The sequence below is a fragment of the Epinephelus moara genome, chromosome 18 (genome assembly GCF_006386435.1).
Source record: "Epinephelus moara isolate mb chromosome 18, YSFRI_EMoa_1.0, whole genome shotgun sequence".
Taxonomy (NCBI): domain Eukaryota; kingdom Metazoa; phylum Chordata; class Actinopteri; order Perciformes; family Serranidae; genus Epinephelus; species Epinephelus moara.
In genome coordinates this window covers 34916761-34944003 of record NC_065523.1, presented here as the reverse complement: position 1 = coordinate 34944003, position 27243 = coordinate 34916761, and the positions used below count along the sequence as shown (strand labels likewise).

The following is a 27243-nucleotide window of genomic DNA, read 5'->3' as shown; positions in this document are numbered from 1 at the left end:
CACATCCAGACCTTGAAAATAAGGCTGCAACCGGTCCCATTCCTTGCAACAGAGGCATTCCTCTTCTGTGGGCACTGGGGCACAGCATTCACAGGTACGCCACCAATCTCCAGAGCTACGCAGCCTTGCAACAGCCATTCCTCCTCTCTCGTCCTCTACCTGTTGCGCCTCTCTCTCTCCTCCTCCGTTCTTTCGAAGCTGTGAAATTGTGTTAACATTGACTTTGTTGTATTTTTAATTGCAAAAATGACACTTACAAAATATGGGTCTATCAATAATTTATTGTTTCTTTTTGTAAAGGGTCCTAACAGTCCAGAAGAAAGGTATGAGTGTCTTTTAATACTAAACAATGTTCGCCTGTGGTTGGATGAAGATTAATGTGTGTTGTGTTAAATTCACAGGCAACATGTTACTGTTTATTTTATATTATATTTTACGTTATTCAGTCTAAATTGTTTTACCCTAGTAACGAATGGTTTTATCTTTTAGTGCTGCAGTTGGTGTTGGCCTCTGGTCACATAGCAGCTGGTGCAGTGGGAGTTCACCCATTGAGTTGTGGTGATATAATTTAAGGTTTGGTGGGTCACTGGTAGCAGTTTTGGTGTTTTTCTGTTTGAAAAAAGAGGTATATTTTGTGTATAGTTTTGGATATCCACAGATTAAGTATTCTTCCAGTGCATGGGCCTATAGATTGGTGCACCACACCCCCTGCAGCTAGACACTCTAACTTTTAATTGCTTTTATAATATTGCCGTGAGGGACCCGGAATTTAATAAAAGCCTGTTATGGCATTTTGACCCACACTGACTCTGCTTTGTTATTGAAGTTCACCGTTAGTAGTATGAAAGTTATCTTGGGTGTTACAATATGTTCACCAGCTAGTCACAAATCACAGAAATATTTTTCTCATCTGCAGATATCCAAAAAAACTGTTGATATCAATGTCTTTTATAATGTTTAAAAGTAGGTATGTTTATCCTCCTGATGTGAAATGTGGGCTTTTCTTTTCGGCATGCATCTCTATCTGCCCCAGCCTTGCAAAGTGTTGGCTACTGGTTTATGTACTACACACAGGGCTGATAAACAGGCCAAAGATGATGTGTTGTAAACTGCAGTAAAATATTTGAAACGCACTGTATACATCTGCAAAGAATGCCTCCAAAATCTGAATAACACCAGCATATCCCACATGTCTTAATCAGGAAGTACATTCTGCTACATGCTACACTGAGAATAAGGCCTACTTCAGAACATCCAAATGTAACATGTTGTTTACATGACTTGTATTACCTGTGCTTTTCCTACTACAACAAGTCAAAATACCTGCATTGAGAAAGGCCCATTGATCAGATGCAGAATCCTACTGTTTTGTGTAATAAATTCCTGGATAACTGCGGCATTACTTTCTGAAGGGTCACTGGAAGGTTTTATTTTCCTACCCGAATGCAGAGTTCCTGCAATCTGTATTAGCGAGACGGCTGAATAAGTAATGGTAATGCAATATTCCAGTGTCCTCTGACCTGAATAACAACATTTATACACTGGTACTGAGCCCCAGGATGCTCGCCACGGGCGAGAGAGAGAGAGGGCGGGAGACAGAGAATTTTTGTGGACATGGTTTGTGGCATTTGGCTTTTTGCTCTCTGTGATGGATTTGGTCCAAACCCTTGAGACACACAAATGAACTGTGACATTTATGACAGCTGGAGATGATGCCCACTGCCCTGCCTGCACACACGCATGCACGCACGCACGCACGCACGCACGCACACACACGCACCAGTATGTTGAATCCCTGTGGTTGAATCATTGCACAGCTGTTTCCAGTTCGACTACCCTTTATCCACCAGCATGTTTATGTCGGCTTTTTAAGCGCGAGAGAAGCTGCGCAAATCAGGTGATAGACTCTTTTTTCTTTACAGTAAACCAGAGCTGTGCAGAACACAAGTAAGCCTTTCTGTTGTTTTACTGATGTGTCACATTTGATGTCACAGACGGACCAAAAAATAGGTTAGTAAACACCAGAGAACTCCATGGAGGCCAGAGGAAATGTTACGGTGGTTGCTTCTTTTTTTCTGGGTAACACTTTACTTGAAGGTATCTACATAAGGGTGACATGACACTGTCATAACTATGATGTGACACAGTCATGAACCTGTCATAAGCATTATGTACATGTCATAAACGTTTATGACTGCTGTCATTAAGTGTCATTCGGTTTTTGTATCGACAAGTTGACATTGTTTGGGTTGTCTTGACAACTTGACATTAATTAAAGTGACATTACCAGAAGTTGTCTTTGTCATGACAAGTTGACATTAAATTTGTTTAGGATGTCCGTATTATGACAACTTGACATTAACCAGGATGACATTACCAGAAGATGTCTTTGTCATGACAACTTGACATTAACAAAAAATGCACCTCTTTTTGTTAATGTCAAGTTGGCAAAATGATTATTATTGTTATGACATAGACATCTTCTGGTAATGTCATCCTGGTTAATGTCAAGTTGTCATAATAAGGACATCCCAAACAAATTTAATGTCAACTTGTTATGACACAGACATCTTCTGGTAATGTCACTTTGATCAATGTCAAGTTGTCATAATCAAGACAACCCAAACAATGTCAACTTGTCATTACAAAAACCGAATGACACTTGATGACAGCAGTCTTAAACGTTTATGACATGTACATAATGTTTATGACAGGTTCATGACCGTGTCATGTCATAGTTGTGACAGTGTCATGTCAGTCTTATGTAGATACCTTCAAGTAAAGTGCTACCTTTTTCTGTTACTTATTCAGTCTGTCTTTCTAACTCAGTGCCGATTAATTCTGAATGATGTTTGAGCGCCATTTGTACGCTATTTTGTGGCATCGCATCATTACATCATGCTAACAGAAAAGGGGCTAAAAATAGTTCATCCACCTTGTGTTGTATCTCCGTCACTGCCTGGTAACCGCAGAGCCATTTGAAAGCTGATTTGTAACCTTTTCCCAATAAAGACAAAAGCAGATGTTGGACCTAAAACTAATCAAGCAATATCACTAAAATATGGATCATATATCCGTTGGGCAGTATAGTGGTTCTCAAATGGTGTGCCGTGGGATTTTGTGATAACCACACATTATTATCGCAATATACAACTGGGCCCATACAAAAAGGTATGAATTAATTTTTAATTGACTGTATCAGTATGTTGTGTGCACACATTTCCTGATAAAGAGACAAACTCTAGCAAAAAAATGTGATTTAATTTAATTTAATTTAATTTAATTTAATTTAAAAGATTAATTTAAAAGATCTATTTGTTGCTGTTCGCGTGTGGGAATTTAGAGTATAACACATCAAAGCCCTGATTGGCAGCCAGTCTGAGGGATGATAACATTTTAAAGGAGAAAGCTGTAGCATAAACTGAAAGCATATTACAACAAAGCACCAGCAGTGACGACCTACCACTGAATGAAAAGAGGAAAAAAATTGTCTTATGTCTTATGATAAGAGTGCTAACACACGTTATAGAAGCTAGTTTATAAATAAACTAGTCCATACCCATTGAGTGAACAGTTGCCCACGTACAGTTTCACATGGTGTGTGTTTGGGATACAGGTCATAGGAAATCGCAGATTAAATAGTCAACTGAACCCATTAAGAAGAGCAATGTATTCAGAGCTTTTGAAAAACGTGGGACAGACAGAATGACACACTGACAGTTTCCATGATTATGTAAAGCATACCATACCATGACTTAGTCATACCAAAAAAACATTCAGCCACAGCGATCGGTCGCATTTTAGCCATTTGTAAGCATTTTTCTGTTGTTATAGCGCCACCCAGTTGCCAATTAGAGTTAAATTTCTCCAGTCACCTTGAGGCGTCCTGTTCTACATATCTACCAAGTTCAGTAAAAATCCATATGGCGGTTAGGCCTAGATAAGAAATGAGCTCTCTAGCGCCCCCATTTTGTTTGATGGGGTCAATAATGGAGGGGTCCCCTCAGATTATGTGTGGTCATATGCCTACAAAGTTGCGTGGTGATGGGTGAAACCCTTGAGATGTTATACACCTTTATGTGATGAGCCACGCCCTCCGCAATATTCATTGCCTTATAGAAGCTCAGTTTTAGTAAGTTTTCCAACTTTTGCCAAGAGGGAACTTTAGATATTGGTCCCTAGATTATGTTCACCCAGTTTCATGCAGATCGCTCAAACTTCCTAGGAAGAGATCCATTTGAAGTGTTTTTCAAAAAATTCAAAATGGCGGAAAATCTATATAAGCGGAAGTTATGGGTTCTTGAGGCAAATGTGTTCCTCATGAGGAGAGGCATCTCTGTGCAAAGTTTCATGTCTCTACGACATACGGGGCATGAGATATGCCCATTCAAAGTTTGACATTTCAATCGGTTGCTATAGCGCCCCCCTTTGGCCAATTGATGTAATATTGCTTCATTGGCATCCTCCCATGACCCTCTACCACTGTGCCAAATTTCACATGGATTGACCAAGTCAGTGAGGAGAAAAACGTGGAACAGACACACACACAGAGTTTTCCTCATTATATAGTAAGATATGAATTATTACAATGGGTTGAAATACTTGCATGACTATCAGTATGGGGCAAGAGTTTCCAAAGTCTAATAAACACTTAAACAGTATTATGCACAGATGCAAATGTGCTGCTGCGGAGGTTTCATATAGTAAGATTTTAGGGAAAACAGCATGTGTTTAGGAAGCACTGAGCATATGCCTGGATAAATGAGACTTGGATCATAGAGCAGGAGTTGTGTGAGAGTTTGTCAACAGATGTTTCGATGTAGTTTTGCTGTTGTTAAACACGGACCCCTCTGATTTCAATTCATCAAAATTTTTCTCCATTTTTTGGTTTCTTTCTTCACAGTGGAGGCGAGAAAAACTACATTTTTATTCCCCAAATTCAACATAACACAGTGTGAGTAACTGACATACAAATGATCATTTGGGGGCTGGAGTATTCCTTTAAGAGCACTTTGAATTAAAATATGCAGAAGTGCTACGAATTTGTCTTCCAAGCCTCTGGGAGTGAAAGCGGTGTCATTATGAAGAGTGCTACGTTAAAAAAATCCTCCGTTCTGTGTTCCTATAATGTGCCTCCAGTGACACACATCCTGTTTTACCTCTCGCATGGGCTGCTCCTGCTTGTGTAGGAGTTGACGTTGCCTGTGTGCATGCACGGCAAACACTGTTTTCTACATTGGTCTGCTGCAATGTGTGGTCATGTGTGAACATGTTACTCCCGACTTTTACACATTTGCTATTCCTATTTTGCTCCATTTCTCTCAGCCATGTGCATAAAGGACAGCATTAGCTATTCTAATGTTTGTGCGTACAGTACAAAGACAACACAGTTACTGTTAGAGGTCAGATCTCTTTTCTCTTATTCACCCTGCGTCTCATTATTCTCTTCGCGTCTCTCCTCCTCTCTCTGTGTTGTATCATTTCTCTAGGTCAAAAACAATGAAAGCTCTAATTTACAGCATGTCTTGATTGCAGGATAAATGGGCAATCGTATTATCGGTGTCAAAACCAATTAACTAATTCATTTTAAAGATGTGTAATGTAAGCTGCAGGTTGAAAATAAATTGAGTCAGATGACTGTGCAGACACTCATAACTGGATTAGTGTATTGATCCCGTCGTGAGGATGTTGCTGCACTAAGTAAGAAATAATTAGGTGAATTAAACAGGATGGGCAGTCCTGATTGATGATAAAATGTGTAACGTCTCTCTCACCACTCAGTGCTTAATTAAACCGACTTTTTATTGTTCTTAATGCATTAGGATTGAGCTGTACTTCTATTAAGTGTCCACGGTAGAGGCTGGTTGTTTGACAGGCTGCAGGAAACAAGGCGACACAAAAGGTTTTTTTTTTTACATGCTGTCGAATGACATCACACACTTAAGGGCTCTAAAACACACGCTGCCAGCTGTCGAATGACATCACACACTTAAGGGCTCTAAAACACACGCTGCCAGCTCGCTCATAACCCACAGGAAACACATCATGTGAATTCCCAGATGATGTCAGAACAAATTAGGTGGCAACACGCTTCTTTGGGAGATCCAGACTTTAGGCTGTGTGACAAAGACGTAAGAGGAAGAAAGAGAGTTATCTTTCTGTGATCCAGCTAAATATAGGAGAGGTCAGATGAGAACACCTCATGTTCTCACCTGTTGGTACATTTTGTCCTTTTTTTAGTTCCATGTCGTGACTTTCTGTCTTTTCTGTTTTGAGTTGTGTCTCATACCAGTAAACCTGAAAGCATATTTTGTGGTGCGTCAAGCTTGGGAACTCCCTAACTGGGTCAAATGAAAGCTCGCAGCAGATCTTTTGGGCTGCAGCTTGTAGGCGGCGGCAGTTTCCATGCTAGCGCTGCCATGGATGTTGTTGTCACGACTGTTTAATTAGGAAGATTTGGGGGGGAAACCGTCATTCTTGATAAACATGTACTCATTTATATCATCAGTCTGAGACAGTCACTGCTTTTAGAGGTTATTTTGTGATGAAGTGTCAAAACTCACCCTGCTGTTGACCCCACTTCTTTCAGTTATTATCTCTCTATATTTCCCAGGATGCTTTTTGACAAGCCTCGACAAGCCTGAACTTGATGAATTTCAAATGAAGCTGTTACCTGAAACGTCTGCATGGTGGTGTGTCCAAGCTGCTGCTGTTGGTGTCTTTGATTTTCTGTTGGGTTTCAGCCTGTGTGTGAAAAAGTGAAAACACAAAATGAGTTAAAGACATGACACCAAAAACTCACGGTTACTATTGATGCTTTGAAATATTTACTGGTAACACACTTACTTGCTGATGTCCTGGAAATGCCTCAGCTACAGTCAGCAGCTAGCTTAGCTTAGCATAAAGGCTGGAAACAGGGGGAAACAGCTCGCCAGGCTCCGGCACGAGCACCTCTAAAGCTCATGGTGAAAACGGTATCGATCATCTTACAGTGCCTCTCTCTTGGCAAGACAGCAAACAAGTGTATTACGTGTATGTTGAACTATTCCTTTAAAGATCTAGGTTAGATCTTCTTATTTCCACTGCATGGTTTGGCTCGACTTGACGCATCACTTTTGGTACCAGGTACTTTTCTTGATTCCCTTCCTTAGCCTGCTGGTCCTGTAACCTGGCCCCAGATAGGTAATGATGCTTTCCCTGATTTAGTTTCCCACAACAGTACCCCGTTAATGTAGGCAGATTCTTGGCTACTGCTATTCACGAAGCAGTTTCACACAAAACTAAATGATATTATGATAAACCTGTTGGTGCTGGCCGCCATTTCATCAGGCAGCCGTGTCTTAGCCAGGCTAGGCCCGTGTTTACGATGCATAATCGGGCTGGAATTTGAAAACCATCAATGGGCCGGGACCCATTTTGGTGCTGGCCGCCATTTTATTTGACAGCTGGGTCTCAGCCGGGATTGGCCCGTGTCTACCATGCCCAATAAGGCCCAGATTTAGCAACAACTAATGGGCCAGAACTAGTATTGGGGCTGGCTGCCGTTTCGTCCAGCAGGCTAGGCCCATGTTTACGATGCTTAATCAGGTAGGATTTGGCAACCATCAACGGGCCAGGACCCGTTTTGGTGCTGGCCGCCGATCGCCGAATGATCCGCCTGCTGTTTGTCAGCTGGAATAGGCCCATATCTGTAATACCTAAATCTGGGCCAAACCTGGTAAAAGTAAACGGGCCAAAGATGGCTCGCTTTTGGCACCTTGTAACACAGCAGTCAGCCAGCACTCAGCCGGAATTGGGCCGGAAGTCCTACGGCTACATGGGATGTGTCCTAGGTCACTAAGTGGTTTCACAAAAACTAAATGGTATTATGATAAACCTGCAACAAACTGCAGCTTTATTGACTTGCAACATTATTTTGACAAACATCATATGTATAATCATAGCACAATTAAAGCCTGATCAAAACTCATTATTGACTAGCGTACATATTTCATTCTAAAAAGGTCCCACAGGGGACTTCAGGTGGAGAGGGACTATGTCTCTCTATCGGCTCAACCTCAACCAAGGTGTTACCAAGAAACGTACCAGGTACCATCCGCAATTTTTGCTAATGGAAAACCAAGAGAATGATGACACGTGCAGTGGAAAAAAAGGCTTAAAGTCGTTTAGACTGTTACAAAAAGTTATTTTCTTTGCATTGTGTAAAACATTGCTCCCTCTGAACAGAAACAACCAGCACACACAAGTACGATCAACAAATGAATGCTGTATTTCTCGAAAGATTTATTCAAACAGGACACATGGGCCAACGTCGTATGAGTGCCTTGAGACATTTCAGCCAGTTAGCCAGTCAAAACTTTATTTATATAGCATTTTGTATGCATGAAAATTCTGTTCATATCCCTTCATCCCTAAAAAAAAAACCTCTAGAGAAATTTGTCTTGAGTTACAGAGAGTGACGTCAGATTGCCCAGTCTGCTTTTATATCTATAAAAAGCCCTTATATAAGCTGAGTAGTCAACAAATTTCACAGCAGACAAGTGGTACAGCATACATATATACACAAGTAGTACGTAGCAATCCAAGGCAGCCTATTGCTGCCTGTTACAAATTATCATGAAACAACGCATGATCTTTATTTTTATTTTTTTTTATCATTTTTTGCAGATGCAAAAGCTGTACAAGAAAAATCACTGAATCTTCCTTTCGTCTTTCAGCTAATGTGTTGGCAAAGCACTTGGATACAATGCAATATCTTTTAACATTAAATACATGAGTGCATGTATACCATACAACGTAACTCAAAAGATCACAAGCTTCAAACGTATGACATCCTCTGGTGGTGAAGGAAGGAAATCGGGGGGAGAGGGGAGGGTTGAAGGGTGCGCAGCCATGACTCTAACACCTGGAAGCACTTTTAAACTTTCCATTGGTCAGATTTTTTAATTTTTTTTTTTTTTTTTTTGACAGGAGCTTAATCCTTGAAAAAACACAGTACAAAAAACAGACAGAAAACAAAGAAACAATTGAACCATACACCATAATCTATATATTGCTAGGGATCATGGAGCCCAAGTATGTCTACCAGGTTGCATTCAGATAACCTGCGGTAGCATACTTGTTTCTTTTATAGAGAGGAAGTTTTACAAACAACAGTCAGTTAGCTCTGACGACGAGCGAGTGACGCCATAGTCTGTCGTTAATCAGGAGAGATTGAGTAAGTGCACTCTAAGCTGATGATCCAAAACAGTCTCAGCATTCTCACTGTTTTGGATGCTGAAGCATCAGTTAGGTGTACTCAGTTTCTCCTGATTCAAGGCTTTTGGTCCTGTTTCATACCACAAAGTTGTGGACAACTGTATGGAAGATATATAATTAGTGTGGCTCTTGTGTCTTGTTTCCTGTGTATGTCTGCGCATGTATGTTCAAGTATTTACACTGTCCACAACAGAGGCAAAACTGCATCTCATCGGAGTCTAATTATTCAGCTTGCTTTTTTTCCAGGCAGTCCTTTGCCTGAAGGGAGTCATAGAAGTCCATCCAGCATCGAAGAAAAAAAAAAATCTGGATCCAGGATGCCTGACCGCAGGGAAATTAACACTAAAAGGTGTTTTCCAGCACATCAGCACGATTGTTTCTTGTGATTGTGGCACCTCTGATGCGCATCTCCCACAGAGCAAGAGGATATTCAAGAATCAGCCATTCACAGTGCTCGTTCAAACTCCGTCAGCCAATCACTGCGAGCCAACAAAACTTGAGGAAAGTTGAGAGGAAGTTGTCAGGAGTTTGCTGGTAGCCTGTCCTCGGGCTCTGTTCGTCCTGAAGGATTTACTGTAGACTCCTGTAATTGTAAATCCCGGAGCCTTTGCTGCCATTGTGTTAAACCTCCAGTGCTGTTTGTTAAGAGTCCCGTCCTCCAAGACCCAGCCACAACAATAGCTTTGATGTTGAAATTGTGCGATTCAGTAAGTAAAGGCCGACTTCCCCTCTCAGCTACAGTCACACCATGCTTATAAAAGCTGGTCGTTTGAGCACTTCACACAGATAAAACCCAGAATTAATGTTTTTAGATGACCCGGACAAATCCGAATGAAAAACAACCATCGCCATATCAGCTGTGTCCATGCAACCTCATTTCTCTTTTTCTGTCTCATCTCCTTCATCTGCTCCTGAGCCCAATCTTTTCCTCCGCTCTCCCCTCCGTTTGAACACCCGCACCCTCATTAGCACCCACCCCTTGACTCCGAGGAGGGCTCCAGACACACACAGAGATAAAGATAGGGTGAGGACTGTTGGGCGCTTATTGCTTTACTGATGCATATTGCTTGTTTACTCGCTGTCATTCCTCGTTTGTTCTCAACCTCTAATGCATTCCGAGTGATTAAGGACAGACCCCACAGAATATTTTGGTAGGGCTTTTAGAGGCCAGGAAACTTTTTCGTATGAAGTGACCCACTTAAAGTGCGGCACCTCGTGGGAATAAAAGTCACAGAGACGGGGAGAAGAAACCTGCTGCAACATGGTACATTACATGCAGCGTGGCGCTGGCGAAGAGCGCGAACGCAGATGCGTTTGATGCAAATTCACCCCATGCATATCCCATTCATGCTTTTGTATTCATGATCCCCATTCTCTGCTGATCCCTTATTACAAAAGCATGCCAGCAGCACTCCAAGCAGCCTTGCTTTACAGGTTTTTCACATCTTGGAGAGGTAAAGTGGAGGAGCCGTCGCGGCATCGCAAACAAGCATTATGTTGCTAATTTATTCTCTCTCGTTAAAGTTGCACTCCGCCGCTCGTTTTATTTGCTTGTGTACATTCACAGCTCCATAAAATTGAGATGCAAATTGGGGAATCTGGCTGACTGACATTTCTGCTCGGGAGACAAATCAATGAATTCAAAAATTAAAATCTCTTTTACACAAAACCCACTTGGTGCAGTTTTCAGGGAGCAGTGTGGCACAAGCAAATCTCCTCATCTGAATAATGTATAGCCAAGCATGCTCGTTTTGGTCCTTCGCTTTTGAGTGCTCGAGTTTGCTTGCACGTGTGAGTGCGCATGAGGATGTATTATAGAGAGTAAATCTGGAGTGTGCCATGCTGTGACTGACTCTGCTATTAATTATAGTTCCCTCCACACACACACACACACACACACATGCTCCGAGGACCCAGTGAGAATACCATGGTTTACAACAGCTTGGAGCGCTGGGTTCCAAACACCAGACAAGTGCTTGGTACCCATCGCTCAACCTTCTATGGACATGGATGCACAGAGGGAGGTCGGGGGGGTGGATGACAGGCTGCCAGGAGGCTGCCAGGAAGCAGAAAGAGAGGGTGGGAGGGACAGAAAGGGAGAGCAAGCGAGGCAAAGTGCTAAATAGTGTGTGACTTCTGGTAAGCGCTGCCGTTTGATTGGGTTCCACCACCTGTCTGATGTGCTATAGCATGTGCCAGGCATATGCACTGCGGCATAGCTGGTGTCCTCACGATAACAAATGAAGGTGAATTCAATCAGTGAGTCACACTGGCTGTTTGGGCTGCTCTGTACGCTGGAGTGTGGTGTGGAGGTAAGAGGCTTTGAAGGCTGAAAGAGGCTGAAGCCACCAAATAACCAGCGAAAAATGTAATACAATGTATGTAACGTAACGTAATATACAGCCTGTTCTCATTCAGCAGCAGTCTGTGGCCGCTTGCGTCTGATTCTAACACAAAAGGCACCCTTTAGCATCTGCGTGAGACTCACCAGGCTTTCAGCTTGCTGTCGACAAGTCAAGAAATGGAGGCAGAAAGGTAAATTGGCCGTGCTGGAAGACACACCTGCAGTCACTGTTGGCCTGGGAACTACGCCAGGTTGAATTAAACCAGAACTGTCCTTTAAACATCTCCAAAGCCTCCATATCCATACGTCACAATGTTTGTATTTAACCACATAGAAATAGAAACAAGAGATTACGGATTAACAAATAGTCAGCCAACTGTATTTACTGACCATCAACAGCTAGCTTAACGTTGTCCCTGCTGACTGCGTGCAGCAGCTTTCCAAAAACCCACACAATGAAGCTTCAGGGTTCACAACACTGAGCAAAACATCAACTGATTCCTGATGTTAGCAAACCAGCAAATGAGAATCAGCGATTACAATTTGGCCAATTTCATGCCTAAAAAAACGGCGTTTGCTGTATTTGAATGCATACAAAGCAGGAATTACATGGGTCTGTTTGAGTGGTAGCTATTCACTTGTGTTGTGTGGAGGTGTGACAGCAGCGTTGCCAGATGGGAAATGTTGAACTGTGGCACCACAGCCTGAAAATTACTGTATGCTAGTCACAACCATGAGAACAAGAAGGTGTAAACGTGAGACACATATTCAAATGATTTCTTTGACACACCTATAAGTCTTCCCACATTGTTTTTTTTTTAAAGCAAGACAACGTAGCTAATATGCGTGGATTGGGGTATGAGCCCATAAGTCCATCAGTCTCTGACAATTTAAACTCAGATGTAGGATCCATATTTTGCTATCCTGATCATGCAAGGAAATTAATTAAAATAAGACAGCGCAGACTAAGGGCCCTGACACGCTGTCGTGACATCGTAAGCATCTGTCCCTCTAGTTTTTGCGGTGGGTCCTGCACTGCTGGCCCCACTCGGCACTTGTTTTTGTTTTCGGCTGATTCACATGTTGAATCGGTATCAGACATGGTGGAGCCTGTCTGTGAGAGGTTCCACCTGATTGGCAGTTCAGCTTAGCGCACATGAAGAGAAACAGAAGCCCCTTTAACACCGCCAGATTTTCGGCAAATTTTGGGCCGTTTTGCCGGCCAGCTGCGAGCGTTTAGACACACAGAGCCGGACTGGTGAGTTGATCCGATGTGCCCAATTTTCCGCCTCGTAGGGTAGACATATTGGAGGAACCCTTTTAGTTTAAACAGACAGAGCTGTTGATGACGCCACACGTGTGAGCCACTGGCGGTTGATAAACAGGAAACAGCTGATAGGTGTGTCGGGGCCTTAAAAGCAACTACTAATTGTAAGCTTCACAAAATGGTCACATGATCGTACATTACAGCACTTTTTGGCATTATTGATCATGTATCGTATAGAGGGCAAAGTTATCGTACAAATACGATAATTATTGAACATCTGGCAACGCTGTGTGGGAGTTACTTCACTTGGGAGTGAAGTAAATTGTAAAGCATAGACAAGTGGCTTCACCCTCTCAGATTATGTTAGCACTGCAGCAGTAAACACACACATCAAACAGCTGTGTTTAAGAACAGCCATACTGGGAAAAGGTGTTTCTATAAAGTATCACTGCTTTAAGATGTTAACCATTAGTGTTAGATTATGAATTCATGCAAACTTGTGCATCTGTCGGCTCAGTAAAGTGAATCTTGGAGGAAGAACATGATCTGTATTCAGACATCATTTCTCGGTACAACCAAATGCTTGTACCAATATGCAGCACTGGTTGACATTTCTCTGAGCCTCATTTGTGAAATCTAGCACTGAGCAGGGAGGAGGAGAGAACGCAATGACTTTGTAACAACCTTTCTGGTTACATGGACTCTTTTGCTGTTTTTCTCGGCATCCTGACACATTTCTGGGTTTTCTTTGGAGGTAAACATCCACGGCAACACGGGAGACGGCGACTGAAACGAGCGGCTCGACAAACCGTTACAAATACCAACAAGAGAGCTCACTTATGCACTTTCCCCACTTTCTGGGGATCAGTGTGAGCAGAGGCAAGTGTGTCTCTGTTTGTGTGTCAGTGGAGGAGGTGCCTGTGACACTGCTGGGAACCGTCTGTAGTTTTTGACAAGTGTGTAGAGTGTGTGTGTGTGTGTGTGTGTGTACATGTTTCAGATCCTTCTCATCTCATTTGCCCCTGGAATGAGATGAATAACCAGACCCCCTCTGTCCCAGCCCCGCCTCCCCCCCTCGCTGGTATGAATTGCCAGGCTGATATCTCACTCTCAGGAGGGGCTGGAGGGCAATGGGAGCTGACAACACAATGGCATTGTCTCTGCTGATGGGGAGCCAAAGTCTTAGGGGAAACACTCCCCCTACCAGCCTCTCTGATAGTCTCCGAAAAAAAAAAGGTGGGTAGAGTGAGTCTGGGCTGGTTTGTGGGGTAAATAGCGTCTGGGTTTTGGATTGGAACATTTGTGTGTGGTGGAGTGGTGCTACAGAGCAGCGCAGAGTGTCATTGAGGTGCGAGGGGGTTGAGAGGAGGAGGAGGAGGAGAGGAGAGCTGTGCCAACACACTGAGAGGCCACTCAATTATTTAGAGGAGCGGCCAGGTTCAAAGAGTCACACCTGCCGATCCACCACCTTCACAGCTAATCTGCTGCTGCAGCTGCTGTTTTGATCCAGTGGTCATAAAAGTACACAAATATCACTCACATTATTATTACTGTTGTCAACAATGATGAGGAAGATGTTTAAAAAAATTCTGATTATACACGATATTTGCTTTCTCCCTTCTCGCCATGACGGCTGTGGATATAAAAGATATCGGAGCTTTCCTTTGAAAGTTGCTTACAACTCCACGTGGTTTCCTCTTCTGTCCATTCATCCCCATGTTCAGACTGTGACCTCTGTCTTGCTGTTGGTGGGCAGTCCCTTGTGCTTGGGGTGCATGTGTGGCGAATGGCCGTAGCCCAGCGGCTGCGAGAAGAGCTCTGGCAGCGTCTCGATGCTGAACTGCCTCTTGTTGGAGTAGGCCTGGCGCCGGCTGTTCTGCTGGTGCAGCGGCTGGTGCTGCTGCTGCTGAATGGGGTGGTGCTGCTGGCCCTGGAGGGCCATGTGGGAGGCCACTGGGTGCTGGATGTGGCTCTTACTGGGGTCCCAAGCTTTGAAGGCTGAGCTGGAGGTGAGCGGGTGGGTGTTGGTCTTGGAGATCTTAGGTTTGGGGATCTGCGAGGCGTTGATGGTGATGGCCAGCGGCGCGTGGATGTCGGGAGGTGGGAGGAAGGGCTTATCCTTGGGGTGGAAGTTGATTGGCTGGAATGTGGGAGGCGACTGGCGATGAGTGTAATCTACCATTGGGTAGCTCTTGTAGTAGTCTCTTGCAGCCGTGTCTGATGATGGTAGAGACAAAAGAAGAAGGGAAACAAAGGCAGAGACAATTAGTGATAAACAAAATCAGTGGTGTGTGTGTCATCTCCACCTCACATCTACATCTTTTTATACTGGCAGATGCTATTTTGTCCAAGTGTTCCTAGCCTGGGGATGTTGAAATGTGATGTCCTAAATACTGAAAATACTACAACAACACTGACTCACATAGGACTCAAACCTCAGTCTCCTGTGTGAAAGTCCTGTGCTGGACCCGCTCACACACCNTCTCCACCTCACATCTACATCTTTTTATACTGGCAGATGCTATTTTTGTCCAAGTGTTCCTAGCCTGGGGATGTTGAAATATGATGTCCTAAATACTGAAAATACTACAACAACACTGACTCACATAGGATTCAAACCTCAGTCTCCTGTGTGAAAGTCCTGTGCTGGACCCGCTCACACACCACATCTTACTACCTCTACAGATTACATCTTTCTGGTGGTTAATTTGTACGTTTGATCTCATAAATTTACCACTTTAATTTCAGAGAATATCCGAGATCGACTAGTAGTAGCCTAACCATGACCTCTTTGCCATAACTGTCACTGCTTCCAACCTCAACACGTCAACATGACAAGTATTGGACAATCACAGCACGCAGTGGGAACAATGTGGAGATGAGAAACTGGCAACATGCATGGTGAAGTGGAAGCCAGATTGTAAAAAGTGGCGAATATTTTTGGGCATATGTCATGTTTGGCTGTTGTCCGTACGTACGTTTTTAGTGTGGTTCCTGCACATTGTCTTATAAATGAGACCCCCAAAGTTTCATTAAGAATTTTCTCTGTTTTTGGATTCTTTGTTCAGTGGAGGCATGCGAGAGAAAAAATTCAGCATAGCACAGGGTGAGTAATTGATATACAAATGATCATTTGGGGGACGAAGTATTCTTCAATCACACAGACACATTCTGACCCTGCTACACGTATACAGATATTTTATCAAACAGATATTTTCCTCCACAGTTTGGCCTCTCAGGTACTTGTAAATGGAGTTTTAGGTCACTAGAAGAGATTTTCTGGAACACCCTCAAAGGTGCAGGTTTTTTAAAACTCTCCCTGTGGATGATTAAAATGGAGCATTTGGCAAATTGTAATGTCATCTATTCAATTTGCACATGCCCATTGTGGCTTTGTGGATTGAGTATGTGTCAGATGCAATAACAACAGCAGACTACTGGTTTGCAAACACGTGTGGGGAGCTCTCCGCGGTGCTGAACGGCTCCCGGTGGGCGTATTTCTGCCTTGATGGTGCGCCGCGACCGGCTCTGGGTCAGCTGGGAAAGGCTTGAGGCGGAGCAGGCTCATGGCTTATGTGTTTTTGCTCCTCCTCTACATCCGCGTTTTAAAGTGCACCAGAAACAATTGTTTTGGACCAGGCCTGGTCGAACCAGCAGATGGTGGGATACTTTCCAGAGTGGGGTTGTTGTTGATGAGGGATGGATGGGAAACTTTAGCATGTTCAGAGCATCACTCCTATGTTTTCGCAGGCTCCTTCATCCTTTTATCGAATGGAAATGAACGGAGGTGTTTTGAAAAAGGTAACATCAGCCTTTATACTTTACTACCGTTGTGATGAAGACAGCCGACTAAGACAATCGTTTGGGGTCGTTTTTGCATTCAAGTATGGACCGAGATATTTTGTAAAAGGAAGGTTGTGTGGACAGAATTCTTTTTTAAAACAGAGATGGAAATATCCGTTGTCTAAGATATCTGTACACGTGCAGACAGGGCCATCTGTCCAAGTCCAATAGAAACATCACATCACACATACTGTATCTCCCCCCACACACACACCTGAGGCAAATCTGTCAGGTGAGCACATAAACAAGAACAAGCCAAGGCAAAGACGATGAATCCTGCAGGCTGTACAGTATGTGTGCGTCCATGAAGATATGTGTGTGTGTGTGTTTGGTCCATATTTATGTGTTTGAGCTCTGAACTGTCGACGCGCTGACCGTGGAGTTAAAAATACCAACGGCACCAGAAAGAAACAAATAGACGGACGGAGACTGAGAATTAGGAAAACAGCCCATAAAACAGGGGAAAGGGAGAGTGAGTGAGCGTCGGGCAAATCGAGAGATTTGTTGGGAGTAAAAATAGAGTGGGTTCAGCGTGTCGAGTCAGATTAGTGTGAGCTCCCTGAGTGGAACTCGACTCTGCTGCTCGGTCATCACCACAGCCCCCCCCGCTCCACACAAACACACACACACACTGCCCTAAAGACACTAACAACCTTGTTTGCTTAGCCCCGTTTTATCGGTCCTTTTTCCTGGAGAGAAATAAAAAACACTCCTCTTTTTATCCCTAATTCCGATGCCCTTTTTGCTCCGTATTAATCCTCCTCTTAGACCTGTTATCTTTCAGTATCATAACATCTGTCTTCCTCATAACATAACAGGACGCAGCTGCTATCAGCTTGTACAACACGTTTGTGACAAAGTACATCTGTGTGTGTGTTTAATCTGTTTGTGAGCCTGTGTGTCTGATCTTATCGTTATGATACTCCAAACAGGAACATGATAATAAGATTATGTCAATAGGCTGGTCAGGAGAAGCAAGACCAGTTGAATTTGTTGTAATGAATGTGACTGCATGCGTGTCTGACAGAGAGAGACCTGTGCACGGTGCTCACAGGAACTTCAAATGCAACTAAAAAAACAGCATATTTTGGTAACTTTATATTTGCACCATTAGAATTAACTCGAGCTCTGAGTTTTGTGCTTGAAGTTTCAGGGAAACATACCAACCATTTATTAAAATGACAGAGTTTAGCAGACGCTTGTTTTCCCCCTCTGTCGCCACCGCTGTCGATTAATTCCTAATAATTTATTCTAGCCTAGATGACCGAGAACATTTTCCCATGTTTGTATTTTCAGCAAACACCTTGGGGAGTGCTCTCACATTCACACATGTCAAGAAACTGTCCAGTGCCATCGCAGTCTAGTAATTGCTTATTGAACACTTCAAATGTGGGTCCATTGTGTAACTCCAGGGCACTTCAACAGCAGCTGCTGAGGAAGGAGACAGAGTCACTGGTAATCGTTCAGTAAAATTCTCCAAGCTGCTCCAAAGATTTAAACACAGTCCTTCTTTTCTCAGTGTGTCATTAAATAAAACGAATATTATAATTGTTGTTTATCTCAAAGGCTAACTGGGTATTTTCTCTCATTACATGACAAAGCTGCCTAAATGTAAGTTTAACTTTAAAGGTGCTGTAGACAACATCCAGAGCAGTGATATAGCAGTAGACTACAGTTTGCTGTGTAAAGATATAGTGGAGTAATTGTGTCAATGCAATCTGTATCTATGTAAACCTATTTCTAAGGCACTGCTAAAGTTTTTGAGGCTAGTGATAGTGAGATACAGGCTACAGCTGCATTTGTAGTAGTGATGAAACGCCGAAAACATAAACAAAATGAAATCAGATGGACTGTATTCATAATAAATACGCCACAGTGATATAAATAACCAGCAGCATTTATCAGTCAGTGAGAATGTGTGTGGGCATAAGCACATACAGCAGCAGCAGTGGCGCACGTGAGGATGGAAACAGACGGCTCGACAGGGACGGAGCACCTGCTGCAGCAAACAAACACGCCATCTGTGGTCATTTTGACTTGACCAGTGAACTTGACTCCAAGCCGACTGGCTGTTTAAACAGGTGACATGCTTAACTTTCTAAAACCAGCCACCGGCAGTTTGACCAGCTGAGTTGCAGGTGACACTATTGAGCTCAGACCAACCAGTCCCAACCGCTGTAACTTTTCTCGTTTCGTTGCAAATCTTTGGTCTGAAGACTTAAGGCAGGAGAGTGCTCTCACACCTGACCATCAAACCCAAGTTCATTTGCCCCCTCAGTGCGGTTCCTTTGGGCAGGTGTGAACACAGCAATCACACTCAGGTGTGCACCCACAGCAATCACACTCAGGTGTGCACCAGAACAACCAGACCGAGACCTTCTTGAAGAGGTGGTCTCAGTCCGGTTAAAAACGAACTCTGGTGCGGTTGGTTTGTGGTGAGAAGGTGTTCCGACCTGGATGTGAAGCAACTGCAGTCACATGACACATTGTTTGGGTTAAACATGAGCATGTTACAGTCCTGGAGGATTATTAAAGGGCCAGTGTGTAAAATGGGCTAAAAACAGTGACATGTAGCGTTTAGATTCTAGATTGCAGCGCTCACTCGCTCGCCTGTGCTCACCCCTCCCGTCGACAAAGTTACGGTGGCCTCCGAGGACCAAAACACTTTGGAAAAATGGCGCCGTCCGCGACAGAGAGCAACGTCTCTGCCGGTAACATATCCGAAGCAACGAGCAATGAGGTGAAGATCTAAACCATATTAGGATATATTATAGGTTGTCAGTGAGAGGTTAGGAGTGTTTTATTCCTAATTGTTTTGGTAACACGAGCAAACATTAGCGCAGTAATGCTAAATAAAGTCATGGCACAGTGCTGCAAATAATGGTTAGGTTGGTGGGATAACTGTTAACGATACATATTATAATATGCGTTTGCAGAGTGATTTTCCACAGGAGACAGGGAGAGGGAGAGGAGGAAGACGAGGGAGAGGAAGAGGTGCAGGAAGGGCCAGGCGACGTGCCTCAGCCACGGAGAGGGAAGAGGAGGAGGGGAGGATGTTATGCCTTTGACATAAGACTAAAATTTTCACAAGTGTTTTACAGTAATTGCTCTACCTGGAGATGATGTAACGTTATGAACTCTCCTCCTCACTCCCTACTTGTCGAGTCCGACACGTAACGCTATTATACTACGTGCTGACAAATAGTAGCATTTATTTTAGTAGTTTATCTGTCCAGCAGAAAACATGCNGCATTTGATCTGGTCCTCTTGTAAATGCTGCTGTGAGAACACGAACCAACTCTAGGCAGTTATACAGCTTTGGAACAACATGAGTCCCTGATTCAGACCAAAGGAGACCACTCTAGATCTGAAAGCAGCCTAAAAGAAAGGGAAACACTTGGAGGTGATCAAATGTGGCTGTATGTTGCCCATAAACTAAAATGAGTTTGACACTCCTGCTTTAAACTGAGACTTAAAAGTAGTGCAACCTTCAGACAGTTTGCTCAGCACACAGAGGGATATGAGAGACAAAGAACGATTACATGAATCACTTTAATTTTTCAAATAAGACATTTAGAGGGCATTTTTTTGTAAAGCAATAAAATATCACAATTTTGATGACTAAGAATGAGCAGAATTAACAAAAGAGTTTTGCTTTCATTTGAATTTTGCAAGACGGGGATGAGCATGTCGAGGATTAGTGTGTATTTGTGTCTGCGGGTTCCTATATTTACGAACATGCCTGTGCAGCTGCATGTGTGTCAGCACTGTGCAACAAAGAACACATTTACATACATTCTCCGCTCATTGTGACGGGAATAAGCTGCTTGGAGTGTATGCGTCTGTGAAGTAAAGTGCATCACATGGTTTTGGCAGCTTTTACCGGCTGCCTGTTCGTACAGTGACGTGAAGACACTCATCTTACGTACTGCTACAAATGCATGTTTAATATGCAGAGTGCTGTTGGAGCCTTGAGTTCTTGGAGCCGTTTTATTGTTTTTCAGTTTCTGTAACACTGTGTGTATCTTTTGGGTGCATCATACAGCAGCTGAAGCTACAGCAGCAGAATTTGGTTCAAATCTCAGGACAGGGCGAGAGAATCTGGGACGGCACAGAAACAATGAATTAAACACACCCTTTCTTCCCACAACAACTGCTGTTGCTGTCCATTTGAGTGTTTCCACACATGTTGCCAGCAGGAGCACCTGACAGCAGGGTCCTCTGTGACAGTATTATGTGCCTTCCTCTCCGTTTCACAGACCCTCCATCTGCTCTCTCTCCCTCTCTCTTGTTTTCCAATCTTTCCATCTGTATTTCATTTATTCTGTTCTCCTCAACAACATCAGCTTCTGCTCTCCATCCAGCAGCAGCAGCCTAAAGCGAGGCCTGTGGGCTCAATCTGGGCCACTGCACTGGAACTGCTGAAGCTGGGCCCTGCAAAGGATTTGACAATGCACTGTCTTCAGTGTAATTTATTTATGTTTGAGCAGTAATTTTGAGAGAACCTGCATATTGGCACATCACAGTGGCATAAGCTGTAAATAACATTTACATCCTAAGGCCCCAATTACACAGAAATTGAAAATGTTTTTTATGAGGATGAAGCTTTTTGCTCGCTGCTTTTGCGTCGTGACAACAAGTTCACAGTTACAATGGAGGAGAAACTGGTGGTAGTGGTTGCTGGATACCCAGAGCTATACGGCCTGGTGATAGACAGCAGGTTGTCAAACTGCCCCTGAGTCATCCTAAAATCTGCCTGTAAACGTCCATGATGGAGGAGAAGCTCCTGGACCAACTGGTGGTACTCCCCATGATCCAGCCTCTTTTTTAGGGTCTCATGTACCCACACAGATCTCTGTTTATCTGCTGACAGCCTCTTTTTATTTATTTATTTATTTTTTTACTAATGGCATTTAATTACAAAAAAAGGGCAGTGTGGTCCACTTTGTATTTGGCAACTTCCAACTGTGTGATCAGGGCCTTGCTGTGCCTTTTTATTGTTGCCAGGCAACCACCTGATCACCTCCCTACCCTAACCTTCCCATGTAATCAATCTACCATTTATTTATTTTATGTTGAGGCAGAGGGTACTGTCTGTAGCTCTGGTTGAGGGTGAGAGGCTGTCAGCAGATAAACAGAGATCTGTGTGGGTACATGAGACCCTAAAAAAGAGGCTGGATCATGGGGAGTACCACCAGTTGGTCCAGGAGCTTCTCCTCCATCATGGACGTTTACAGACATATTTTAGGATGACTCAGGGGCAGTTTGACAACCTGCTGTCTGTCATCAGGTCGTATAGCTCTGGGTATCCAGCAACCACTACCACCAGTTTCTCCTCCATTGTTTACCAACTGTAAACTTGTTGTCGTGACAACCACAGAAGGCCCGCCTCTCAAATCATCTGATTTTGACAACCTGCTGTCTAATGCCGGATCTAGCATAACAAAAATGAATACTAACTACAGTGGAGTCAAGTGGTCCTGCCGAGCGATTGAGCACCTGCTGCTTCTCCTCCACTGTTTACCAAGGGTTGTCATGACCACCACAAAAGGCCCGCCTCTCAAATCATCCGATTGGACAATGGCAAAAAAAGTGGAGCTGATATGGGGCACTTTTCTGCTCTGAGTTGAAGTTTTTTCAACTTGAGTTCAGAGCACTCTGGCAAAAACTACTACTAAAACACTTTTTGTGTGATTGTGGCCTAATGGTTTTTGTCTGTAGCTCTCTGCTAGATTTTATTGTGTAAATTTTCTACATCTCATATTTCCTGTATGTTAATTTTAGAATTTTTAGGTGCAGTTTGCAACCCCTTTTATAATTTTACAATAATTTCACTAATAATCAAAGTGATTTTTCTCCCTTTGTGACATGCTGACCAAATTAAATACAGTACATGTCCTGATCTGCATCCTTAACCTTAACCTAAGTGTGCACTTCATTTCAGCTATGTGATGTCTTACCCTGAGTGAAATATTTAAACCCCAGATGCCATGCTCTTATGGCTGAATCATTATCTCAAATATACATATATATCCTTTGCACCACTTTATGCACATTCTTGTGTAATTCAGACTGATAGATTCAGTACTAAACTTTGAGATCACCATTCCACCTCATAAAAATACTACTGAAGAAAATGTCCTCATTGGTCTCCACAGGTACTCCACTGATCATAGCTCGTAAAGGAACCCTATCCTGAAGTGTAAAACATAAAAAAAAGAACTTTGAACCAGTGGAGTTTCTCTATCTTCAAAGCCATCTTTCTGGGGAATTTGAGATCATAAAAAAATACAAAAACTTTTTTCACCCGTTATGTGACCTGAAGCGCAGTCTCAAAAATGCAGCAACCGCACTGCAAAAATATGTAATATCTAATCTTGTACTGCGTCACAAAGTTTTCCCCCTCAGTGGCTCTGTTTACACCTGCTAACAACAAGCATCTTGGGGTGACCGGATCACAAGTGGACAGAGCTAAATATAAGTGTGAACAACCACCAAGACACTTTGTGATCTGATCACTCAAACCACTTGCAGAGGTGGTCTGGGACGCACGAGACTGCATATCTTTTGTTGTGGCAATGCTGATGCGTCCTGATGCATCTCTGACAAGGACTATGTCTTCGCTGCAGGACGTGGTGGTTGTTCTAGTGACAACACACACAATGATCTATAACTTGTCCTTTTTACGATGAGTTGGAGAAAGTGTTGCGTGACTGACCACCGTTTTGCCCTCTGAATGGAGATGTGTTGGATTCTGCTGACAGCGTTATCTCCAGCTTTGCTGACAAAACCAAATTGGGTTACTGCCCATTGTTCCAACAACCCATAAGTTTAAAGCCCCAATAATCCAAAAAATGTCCCACTGCACTGAAAGCCCATGTGGCTGACAAAACAAATGCCTATTGTTCCAAAGAGCCGTTTCTCCAATTGCATTGCCACAAACAGAAGCATTTTACTTATTATCATGCAAAACGATCAATCAATCAATCAATTTTATTTCTCCTTTGGACCCTCACAGCGGATAAGGAAGGGGTAGGGGTAGGGGTGGTGGATGGATGCAACAGACCCAGGACTTTCACCTGGGAGCCTGCTGTTTGTGTCCCGTATACATGTACAGCAAATCCATGATGTTTGTTTGTGTTTTTGTCGCCTAAACCTGACCATCTACATTTATTGATGTCTGGGCGTTGGATGCGGCATCTCAGAACATCAACAGCTGATGTGAAACATGGCTCACAAAGCGACTAAATGTGACTTGGGATGAGAATGTGTTGGACTACCAGGGTAAGCCAGTCAGAGGCAGAATAGCGTGCCTTTGCCATAGTAGGAAGGTCCGATGACATCATTCTTTCTGCATAATAATTAGCTGTGTGCTTCTGTATGGGAGACTGTAAAGCACATTTTTGGGAAAACGGCCCTTTGGAACAATGGGTGTTTGGTTGGGGATGAAGGGCTGATATATAAATAGTAGGGGTGTAACGATACATCGATCCACATCGATACATCGATTCATTGATTAACGATCCGATTATATCGATGCAAAATGAAAACATTGATCCATATCGTCATCTTAAAGATACACATTTATTTTGAAATTCACATAGCACATCTGTGTCACCATTTCTGGGCAAGTGTGCCTCCGCTCAAACAACAAACAGAGCTCAGAAATAAAATGGTCAAATCATATTCTAGATGTTTTTATGAGTTGATGTAAATGATTGTGTTAGATGGGCATATGATATCGCGTCATATTGATCGCAGGCTCCTGAATCGAATCGAATCAAAATCGTATCGTGACAGACTTTGTGATATCGGCAAACATCGTATCGTCATCCAAACAAATCAATATAATATCGTATCGTGATGAAGCTGGTGATTTACACCCCTAATAAATAGGTCCAATAACAGTTTTCGGACTACTGAGGCTTTGGAATTATGGGCCACTGGAACAACAGCATGGCACCCGAGTATGCTAGTTAGCATGCCAATAAGCAGCTAGCAAGAGTGTGGATGTTATAACAGTGTCAAAGGGGCCCTTTTACCCTCCAGGGTGAGTGATGTAGGCAGTAACAAAAGTCAAACACAAGCAGTCAGCTGGAGTCACGATAAACACAAGCGATGTGTCTCGGCTGTTCACTTGTGTCCAGATCACCATGTTAATACCAGGTGTAAACATGCTCAGTGGGTCTGTAGATAGATGTGCTTGTTTCTGAGGCCATTCTAAATCAAAAGAAACAAATGACACTCAAATGATTGTATTTGTTAAGATGTTGAAAAACCCATTTAGAAAATGTACTGTTCATTTTTCTACAGCATCTCGAAATAGTGCTCAGGCTGTTTGATTATTACACTTTAATTAAAGACTCCAGGGGATCTTGGCCCAGAACAAGACGACCGAGCATCCTGGCAAACAATTTTTCACACCCTCTCTGAGAACATCCCTCCACCTTCCGGCTTATGTTGTCTTTTCTCTTTCCTGGAGACCTGACACGCACCTGAATGGAGCTCTATATGGATCACGCATACACAAATATGTAAAACTGCTTCCTCAAGGCCAAGCCAGATCATCTAAATTCTACCAAGTAAGTTCATCTCTTCCTCCTCTGGCTTCGTTCAGTTTGTTCATTCTGTACCTGTCCTCCCACTTTCTCACTCTGTAACCTTTTGCATCTTTATCCAACATTTTCAGCCAGTCCACCTGTCCTCCTTTAATTAAGACAGATACATCAGAGCTGCTTGAGCCAGAGTCCTGCTGCTACACCTGCCGCAGGTTTGCTGTCAGAAAGTCCAGACCCCTTTGACCTGTTGTGCATTTCTTCTTTTCTAACATTTCTCCCATCCTTTTATGCTTACTGCTTCTTTTTCTCATGCTTCACCTCTTGTCTTGCTTTCCACAAGAGATTTTAGGAAACAAACGGGTGCCATTAACAGCTGCATTAAGTCCAAATGTGTTTATAAAGATCTCAAAGCAGCTAAGTCCAGATCCCTGCTGTTTCAGCTGGCAAATGGTCAGCTATCCCAACCAAACTGTTGTGTGTCCTAGCCATGACTTTGTCCACACAGCCAGGATCTCTGGACCTGGTGCCTTGTTTATCGCCCAGCGAGAGAGCTGATAAGCCTGTGTGAAAAGGTTTATAATCAAGTATGCTGATGATTCAGTGAGTGTCAGCAGGAGCTACCTGCAGGACCATAAGGTCAGCCACGGTCCAGTCTTGGACAATTATATGAACTGGTGTGATGACTCTTACTTGCACCGTAATGAGTATGTTTACATGCACAAAATGTTCCAGTTTTTTGCCCTTATTCCAAAAAAGACAAATTCCTACTAAGCTCTTTACATGCAGCCGTGCATATACCGATTAACGTGCCCTAACATGTTGTTTAACACGTCAAAATGTGGAAAGTGGAACGGCCAGAGTTGCTTGTCATTTTGCTTCTTTGCATCAAAACAGGATTTCGTCAGAGATTCTTGTTTGACCATGCGTGCACAGCCTCCCTCTTACATTCCTTTAACCACCCTCTTGAAAAGGTTGATGCTACGATATTTGTGCATATCCAAAAACCTGTTCATATCCAAGTCTTTCATAATGTTTAAAAGTAGGTTTGCTTCTTTTTCTGATCAGAAATGTGGGGTTTACTTTTGGGTATACATTTTCACACCAGCCTTGCAAATTGTTGGCTAGTTGAATCCATGGCTACGCACAGCACGGACTGTAAACAGGCAAAAGGCCATGTGTTGCAAACTGCAGTAAAAACCCCAGCTGAGACGCATATCCCAAATGCCCTGTACACATGTCCAAACAATGCTTTTAAAAGCAGAATGATATCGGCGTAACAAACATGGCTTAATCGGAAAAAGGCCTAATTTGTTGTGACTGCATGTGTCTCATTCTCGTAAATGCAATATCTCAAGAACACCTTAGACTCAAGGATGAACTGATTAGATTTTGGTGGTCAAAGGTCAAGGTCACCATGACCTTCATCTGTCTTTTTCTTGTGAACACGATAACTCAAGAACACCTTGAGGGATATTCTTAAATTTCCGCACAAACATTCACTTTGAGTCAAGGATGAACTGATTAGAATTTTGAGGTCAAAGGTCAAGGTCACTGTGACCTAACCCTTCATATTCTTCTGAATGTGGTATCTCAAGAACACCTTTAAGGATTTTTTTTTTAAATTTGGCACAAACATATACATGGATACAAGGATAAACTAATTAGAATTTGGTGGTCAAAGGTCAAGGTCACTGTGACCTCACCCTTCATATTTTTGTGAATGTGGTATCTCAAGAACACCTTTAAGGATTTTTTTTTTTAAATTTGGTACAAACATATACATGGATACAAGGATAAACTAATTAGAATTTGGTGGTCAAAGGTCAAGGTCACTGTGACCTCACGAAACATGTTTTTGGATGTAATTCAGGAATTCATGTACTAACCATGACAAAATTTCGTCCAGTATGAGACAGTTATGAAGTAATGACATTCTATATCCAAAAGGTCAAAGGTTAACTTCACGTTGACAT

General features: G+C 43.0%; 2 protein-coding genes across 3 annotated transcripts in view; one reads left to right on the top strand and one right to left on the bottom strand.

Annotated features, from left to right (window-relative positions):
* Positions 1-27243, top strand: part of desi1a (desumoylating isopeptidase 1a) — a 357862-nt gene that overhangs the window by 49961 nt on the left and 280658 nt on the right. The window lies entirely within an intron of this gene.
* The window catches only part of LOC126406175 (uncharacterized), a 246424-nt gene continuing 233770 nt past the window's right edge, over positions 14590-27243 (bottom strand). The window contains exon 6 of the mRNA XM_050070351.1: positions 14590-15086. Coding sequence (XP_049926308.1) covers positions 14590-15086 — 497 coding nt within the window. The remainder of the gene's footprint in view (positions 15087-27243) is intronic.